The sequence below is a fragment of the Microtus ochrogaster genome, chromosome 21 (assembly GCF_000317375.1).
Source record: "Microtus ochrogaster isolate Prairie Vole_2 chromosome 21, MicOch1.0, whole genome shotgun sequence".
NCBI lineage: Eukaryota > Metazoa > Chordata > Mammalia > Rodentia > Cricetidae > Microtus > Microtus ochrogaster.
The window spans coordinates 47,542,329-47,550,438 of NC_022022.1; the positions used below are offsets into that span (position 1 = coordinate 47,542,329).

Below are 8,110 nucleotides of genomic sequence, written 5' to 3' on the forward strand. Positions count from 1 at the left end.
AGGGAAAAACTCCTCTTCACAGTAGCTTCAAGACAAACACCCCTCCTTTCGTGGAGGATGAAGGAAGAAAACACGCACTCGAAGGAATGTGATGAGTTGGACACAGTCCTAGAGCTTCCTAAGACCATACCCTTCCTATCGGACCCAACTGCAGATCCCGTGGTTTGCCCGACACTATCTGTTGATCTGAGTTAGTGCAATCATTTGGGGGAGAACACAGGGATGCGAGTGAACGGTTGGATAAGTCTGGGAAACACGAAGAAAGAGGCAAATCGGCAGAAGTGGAGGTGGGACATAGTCAAGGTTTGAAAACACCCGCGCGGATCCCTCAAAGCTCCTGGTGGGTAGACCGAACGGGGTAATTAACCAGGTGATGTCACGGGCTGAAGGTACAGGGAGCGCAGTGTGTTCACAGGGAGGCTCTCAGCAAATGCTTCTTTGGAAAAGTACAGCCGCTGCACAGGTAGGCTCTCAGCAAATGCTTCTTTGGAAAAGTACAGCTGCTGGCTGAAATAGCAAGGATGGGAGAAGAACGTGTCGCTGACCGTCTGTGGTCCCAGAGGCTGAGGAAGAAATCCACAGGTACCTTAGAGGTAGACAGCCTTGGTCTGGGGAGATGGCGCCGTGGGTAAAGTACTTGTGCCGGCGTGAGGACAGAGCTAGGAATCCGCAGAACCCTTAGAAAGCCTGACACGGTAGACCACGTGTCTGCAGTCCCAGCGCATCTGTGGTGCGGTGGAAGGTGGAGAAGGGGGAAACCCCTCGGGTCAAATGTCCTGGTGAGCATAGCAGACTAGACACCTTGTCTTCAATAAGGTGGCAGGTGAGGACTGGCGCTGTTCTCTGAGCTCCATATACACACTTGCAGTATACAGACAGATGTGTGCAGGAGCTTGCGCACGCGCTTTCTCTCTCACACACGTTTTTAAAAAGAGAGCCTTGATTGTCGAAATCAAAAGGGGTCAGATGCAAGATCGCTTCAGAGCTTAGAGACTGAGGTGGATAGAGTTACTGGCAAGGCATGGGGAGCTGAGGGCACACACGTCTGAAGAGCGGGAGTGAGTTTCTCTGAGCGTGCGGAACAATGAACTTGGGAGTGTGGAAAACCTAGGGGAGAAAGCCCTCATTCAGAAATGAACAGGTCAAAGAGATGAGCTGAGGGCCTGGCTGAGGGGTTTGAACTTGACAGACTCTCAAGGTTGTGTGAGTTTCTTACACAGGTGAGGAAGGGTGATTTCTGTATGAATGCCTATAGACAGAGAGTCACAGGCTGTGATGACCTGAATGTGACCAAATGCCACCTCTACTACAATTTCCCCTTTAAAGTTAGCCCACAGAGTTATGAGCTTCCTTGTGGCGTTTCCATGCACGCAAGCCCTCGCTCTTTGTTCCTGCGTCTCTTCCTCCACGGATCACTTTCAGGTCATACGTATTCCAGTGCCCTGTCCCCACTTCTCACATTGTCTTTTCAGCTTGCATGGCCCCCTCCCACATATAGATTCTATGTATGAGAAAAAAAATGTAACATTTTTCTTTGGCCTAATCTGCATAACATAATGTCCTCTTTCCATCTTTTAATTTTCCTGCAAATATTATAATTTATGAGACATTTAGTCTCTAGCCAAGGCTGGCCTTGAACTTGTGGCACTCACCCAGCCCCACCCTTAATAGCGTGGGCTACTGGCTCGAACCACTGTATCTAGCTGAAAGTCCAGATAATAAAAGGCAAGGCAGGGCCAACATGCTAGTTTTTTCGTGTCTTTGTAAGCATCCCCAGGTCTTCATAGAAATCAGAGGAGGCCTGGGCGGAGAAGGGAGTTGACCCGCCCTGCATAGCTTTCCTTCTGACTGAGCTGCAGAGAGCCGTGACTGCTTCCCTCAGGTGCCCTGTCCTCTACTGGGAGGGGGCCTGAAGCCTGCGCCGCCAGGCGGAAGCGTTGCTGCCATTGGCCCAGCAGCCGCTGTCACCTGCACCGAGCCCAGGGCCGGAGCGCAAAGTCCGTTGCCCGAGGCCACCGAGCTGGCGCGGGCAGCACAGGTGGTTCACGCCATCGGCCCTGCAAGATGCCGCTTGGACTGCGCGGGAAGAAGAAGTCGGCCAAGTTCAAGGAGACGGCGCGGCTGGTGGAGGGCGAGAGGTCGAGCGTCCACGAGGGGCCCCCAGCTCCGGCACGCAAGCTGGTGTTCCACGCACAATTGGCACACGGCAGCGCCACGGGCCGAGTGGAGGAGTTCTCCAGCATCCAGGAGCTCTACGCCAAGATCGCCGGCGTGTTTGAGATCGCGCCGTCCGAGGTAAGCACGGGGAGCACAGCCTGTGTGTAGCCCAAGCTGGTGGCGCAGTCTGGGAACCGCGAATCGCTTGCAGGGTGGGGTCGGTCCCGAGCGCCTCCCGGAAAGAGAGAACTCAAGGAAAAGGGCAATCCTGGGGCCCGCAGGAACTATCCGCTCAGGTCCGGATTGTGGGTCACAGGGGTCGGGCGACCAAGACTTTCTTTTGTTAAGGAGTCGGCCTAGGTCCAGTCGTTCAGGGTAGGATGTGCCCCAGCTCCTTCTGGGACTCAGATCTGCCTGGACAAATGAATGCGCTCCGTCGGACCTGAACTTTACTCTTAGGCGCTCTGTCATTAAGTTGCACTGGGAGTCTAACCAGAGATAAAGGGGAGGGAAAAAATTGGAGTGGCTTCCTGGACACACCAGAGTAAAGGGGAAAGACGTCCCGGAGCGTCCAAGGTAAAGCTCATTTTCTTTACCACTGCTTTTCTTAACAGACCCAGAAAGAAATGCTTTGGTGGTAAAATATAAGAAATTAAAAGCCTGGGTTGAAGCCGGGGAGTGGTGGCACACGCCTTTATTTTTTTTTAAATTTATTTATTTATTAAGGATTTCTGCCTCCTCCCCGCCACCGCCTCCCATTTCCCTCCCCCTCCCCCACCAAATCCCTCTCCCTCATCAGCTTGAAGAGCAATCAGGGTTCCCTGACCTGTGGGAAGTCCAAGGCCGGCCCACCTCCATCCAGGTTTAGTAAGGTGAGCATCCAAACTGCCTAGGCTCCCCCAAAGCCAGAACGTGCAGTAGGATCAAAAACCCATTGCCATTGTTCTTGAGTTCTCAGTAGTCCTCATTGTCCGCTATGTTCAGCAAGTCCGGTTTTATCCCATGCTTTTTCAGACCCAGGCCAGCTGGCCTTGGTGAATTCCCGATAGAACATCCCATTGTCTCAGTGTGTGGGTGTACCCCTCGCGGTCCTGAGTTCCTTGCTCGTGCTCCCTCTCCTTCTGCTCCTGATTTGGACCTTGAGATTTCTGTCCGGTGCTCCAATGTGGGTCTCTGTCTCCTTTCATCGCCTGATGAAGCCTTTAATCCCAGCACACGGGAGGCAGAGGCAGGTGGATATCTGTGAGATCAAGGCTCCAAAGCTGCAGAGAAATCCTGTCTTGAAAAAATCAAATCAAAACAAAACAACAACAACAACAAAAATCTGGTTGTTATTCCAATGGAGGTACCTGAGAATATCAGCCAACTGTCTGACTAGCAAGTTTTTACGGAAGAGCTCAGTTTCATTTTTCCAAGGTATCTTTAAAAGGGGACCAAGAAAATTTAGCGGAAGTATATGATGCCTAGAACCTGACCAAGGTTCTATCTTGAATGTATTAGTTTATGGGGATTTTTATTGACCCTTTATGTTTACCCAAAATAGTTACTTGAAAATTCATTTGTGAGATAAATGTTTTGGAGCTTCGGTCAAAGCAGAAGACTCTTGAGTTCAAATTCCTGAACTCAACAACCTGTGTTACCTCCCATTGGTAGGTAACCTCAGTGCCTAGGGAGGCTGATTCCTGGGGCCTGAGTCAGCCTTGGCTTCTGAGAGTGTTATAGGCTCCTGAGACAACTTGTCTCAAAAAAGAAGGAGGAGGAGGAGAAAGAAGTGAACAGAGCCCAAGAGACAGTTCTCAGAGCTGCCTCTGGCTTTCACATGCGCCTCTGGTGTGAATGTGTGCATGCGTGCCCACACACACATGCGTACACACACGGACATGCACACGTTTTGTCTCTTTAGGAGTGCAGACTTTTGTTGCTGTGGGCTTCCAGAAGTGTGGAGTTGACACAGAGTGGCCTGCACACATCTGTAGTCGGAGGCTGCTTGTTCCTTCCCGGCTGCCCAGAACCGAAAAAAAAAAACACATAGAAATTGTATTAATTAATTTATTAATTAAAACACTGCTTGGCCTATTAGCTTATGCATATTTTTAGCTAGCTCTTATATCTTAAATTTTATAAAGTACAAAATATTTCCATTATTTTATACTTTACCCTGAGGCTCATGGTTTATTGGTAAAGTCTGTCGCCTTTGGCAGTGGCTACTTGGCATCTCAGACTCTGCCTAACCTCTCTCTCCATCTTTTCCTGTCTGGCTATATTCTGTTAAGCTATTGGCCAAGAGCAGTTTCTTTATTAACCAATGGTATTCACAGCATACAGCAGGGAATCACACATCATGTATCTGTTTTGTAATTCATTGTGTGTGTGTATGTTTTCTTTCTTTTTTAAATTAGTTGTTTATTGGGTCTGTTTAATGAAATTGAGGTCAAGATGAAGCTTCAATAAGAAAGGGGTTACTTTATTAATTTTGGAGATTTAAAGCAATTGTTTTATGTATGTGGGTGTTCTGGGAGCATGTGCCTGGTGAGCCAGATGCCCTGGGACTGGAGTTACAGATGCCTGTGAGCTGCCGTGTAGGTGCTGGAAATCAAACCAGGGCTGTCTGCAAGATCCGTCAAGGTTCTTAGTCAATGAGCCATCTCTCCAGCCCCAAGAAAAGAGTTTTAAAAAGTGTAACACTTGGTTCTTTTAGAGTTCCCGGGCTCTAAGGACAAATCAGAAGCCTTTTTTGTTAGTTCCTTATTTTAATAAAGGCTCACCAACACAACACTTCAAAGTGACTCTTTCCTTTAACCTTCCGAGATGAGGTAGGTGCCAGGCTCACCAGATACAGGTAACTGTGGACCCAGGTTCTGGTCCTGGGTGGCCTGGCCAAGGCTGACTTCTGGAGATAAGGGCGTCTGTGAACGAGGCTGTGAGACAGACCCGAGGAGTCTTTGTGTAAACATAGCAGATTGCACTGGACTTGGTCAGCCCTCCGAGACCTGTAAATAATACCACTGATTCAGGCCGGCTGACGTGAGAAGAGGTTGGGTCTTCACTAAGGTCACGTAGCTTGGGACCGAAAGCACAAGTTTCCTCTTTAAGTTTGGGTCCTCCAGTTCCCTTTGTTAAGCTCTTGGCTGTAACCAGGGACTCCAGACTGTTTCCCTTATCGCTTATCGGTCCATTATTCTTAGTCAATCTACTTGAGCCTTAAGAAGTGTTCTTACTTCTTAAGAAGTTCTTGCTTCCCAGAGAGGAAGCGAGGGCTTTGAGGTTCAGGCACAAACCCACACCTGGCAAATGGCAGAGCTCATGTGTAAGCCCATCTTTCTCCTGACCCCCAAATTCTACAAAGCTGTATCCATAACCAGTTTTTCCAGTCTTTTAGCGATAGCTTGATAAACACGGTCTTTGTTTCTGGTCCACGCCGCACTGATTTTCAAGATAAAATTCCAGGGCAAATAATAAGCATGAGGTGTTTCCATGTGCAAAGTCCATAAACCCATTTTATTGCAGCGATGTGTATATTAGGGTGCTTATGTGAGTAACCAACATTAGTTCTCCATCTGGAGTATAAAAACTGAATGGTGGGTGAGATAGCTTTGTGGGTAAGGGCCTGGCTGCCAAGACTGACCCCTTGAGTTCTACCCTCAGGATCCACACGGTGGAAAGATAATGGACTCTTGCAAGTTGTTCTCTGACCCCTATACTTGGACTGTGGTACAGTGGCCACTCCCCACCCCCGCCCCAAAAAAACAGTGAAAAAAAAAACTCAGCCATGCATAATGAGAGTAATAACAATACGCAGCACAGAGTATTGGTCACCTTCTTCTTCCTGGGAAGCAATTGTCTGGGGAGGACTCCTGGAGAGAGAGAGTCCTGTCTTCGGTGGTGTAGATGCTTGGAGTCACCCATACTCCAGTGGACAGTGCCACACCCATGCTCATGCAGGCTGCTCTAGCTAAACTCAAAGCAATATGAAAGTGGGAGGGGGACTTGCTGGCAAGAGGCGGGGCTTGGCAGGAGTTAAGAGGAGGGATAAGAGAGCGTGGGAGGAGAGTTTGACCAGATTGCATTATACACATGTGTGAAATTGTTGAATAATACATTTATTTGTTCGCCATTGTCTAGTGTAAATACCCCAGTAGCTGACGCTGAAACTGAAGTTGCTTAATGAAATCAAGATCACATCACACGGTTCTGTGGCCGTCATGCATGTTGCACACACTCTCTGTACTAAGGAAACTAAAAACAAAACCAAAAACCTTCAAATGTACATTAAGAGGCTCAAGGATCACAAGTTTGAGGCCAGCCTGGGCTACAGAGCAAGTCTGAAGCCAGTTTGCACTACATACATGGCAAGATCCTGTCTCAATAAACAAAGCAAAAGCTGGGAGGTGGTGGCCCATGCCTTTAACCACCTACACTGGGGAGGCAGAGGCAGGCAGGTCTTTGTGAGTTCAAGGCCATTCTCCTTGACTCAGCAAGTTCCGGCACTTCTAGGACTACACAGAGACGCCCTGTCTTGAAAAACAAAACAAAACAAAAACTGAACAAACTGAACAAAAACAACAACAAAAAAAAACAAAAACACCCACAAACAGCAACAGCAAAAAGCACACCACAGAGATTCCATTCCCTACCCTGTTCTCCAACAAGGAAAATGGTGCTGTGCTCTTGCTTTTCGAGATGTTAGTGTATACTATGACGCTTCAGAGAATGGCATAGACAGTGAACTCAGAAGCCTCCTGACTCCAGATAAGTGGCACAGGGACAGGAGTGGCACTGGACCAAGAGCTACGCTCCTTCCTGGGAGGAGGAGGGAGTCTGAGGTCGGGTGAGGCAGATGCAGGCAAGCTTCCAGACACTCCTATGTGCTCAGCTGTGCCAGGCATGCAGTGGGCGGCGTGGCCACTCTGCCCTCACTGGGTTTTGTCTCACTTTCTAGTTGGACCGAGTGCACCTCTGAGAAGTTAAGCAGCTTTCCCAGAATCTGTAGGCTCACAGGAGCCAAGACTTGATTTCAGTTTCCTGGTTCCAATTGTTTACATAGAAGCTGGGAAGTTCTTAGTAATTGCACTCAAATTCTAAATACAAATCCAGGAAAACTGTTTTTTTAAGACAGGGTTTCATTATGTAGCCCTGGTTGATCTGCAATTCCGCAGGTAGACCAGGCTGGCCTTGAACTCACAGAGATCCGCCTGTCTATGCCTCCTGAGTGCTGGGATTAAATGCGTATGTCACCATGCCTAAAAATTAAAATCAAATGTTTATTTCTTAAATTTTTGTGTGTATGGATGTGAGCCTACATGTATGTATGTATGTATGTATGTATGTATGTATGTATGTATGTATGTATGCAGTGCCCTTGGAGCCCAGAAGGAGCATCAGATCTCCTGGGGCTATAGTTACGGATGGCTGTGAGCCCCCATAAAGCTGCTGGGATTTGAACCTGGGTCTTCTGCAAGGACAGCCAGTACTCTTAACCACTGTGCCATATCTCCAGCCAAGGAAAACCTTTTAAGCAAACAGTTTTTCAACTCAGACACAAAGATACTTGTTGCCCTTGTACCCAAAAGATGTTGTATTAGTCGTTAGGAAAATGCAAGTCAAAACACCATTGAGATCAATGACCAAATTCAGAATTGTTCTCATTAAGAAAACAAATAGCAGGGTTGGCCATTTGGCTTAGTGGTAAACCCTTGCCTTACGAACTTAGTGACTTGGAACCATATCAAGGGGGAAAAATCAACTCCGCAAAATACCCTCTGACTTACACATGTGTCATCTGGGACAGGCAGTCTCTTTATCACGCACACACACACAGACACACACACACACAATTACAGCAACTACAATAATAACAAAACCGCCCGGCGGTGGTGGTGCACGCCTTTAATCCCAGCACTCGGGAGGCAGAGGCAGGCGGATCTCTGTGAGTTCGAGACCAGCCTGGTCTACA

General features: G+C 48.2%; 1 protein-coding gene across 1 annotated transcript in view; it reads left to right on the top strand.

Annotated features, from left to right (window-relative positions):
* The first annotated feature begins 2,030 nt into the window (after positions 1-2,030).
* Positions 2,031-8,110, top strand: part of Gipc2 (GIPC PDZ domain containing family member 2) — a 59,393-nt gene continuing 53,313 nt past the window's right edge. Inside the window, exon 1 of the mRNA XM_005357488.1 lies at positions 2,031-2,295. Within this exon, the coding sequence (XP_005357545.1) occupies positions 2,065-2,295 (231 nt within the window). The 5' untranslated portion in view covers positions 2,031-2,064. The remainder of the gene's footprint in view (positions 2,296-8,110) is intronic.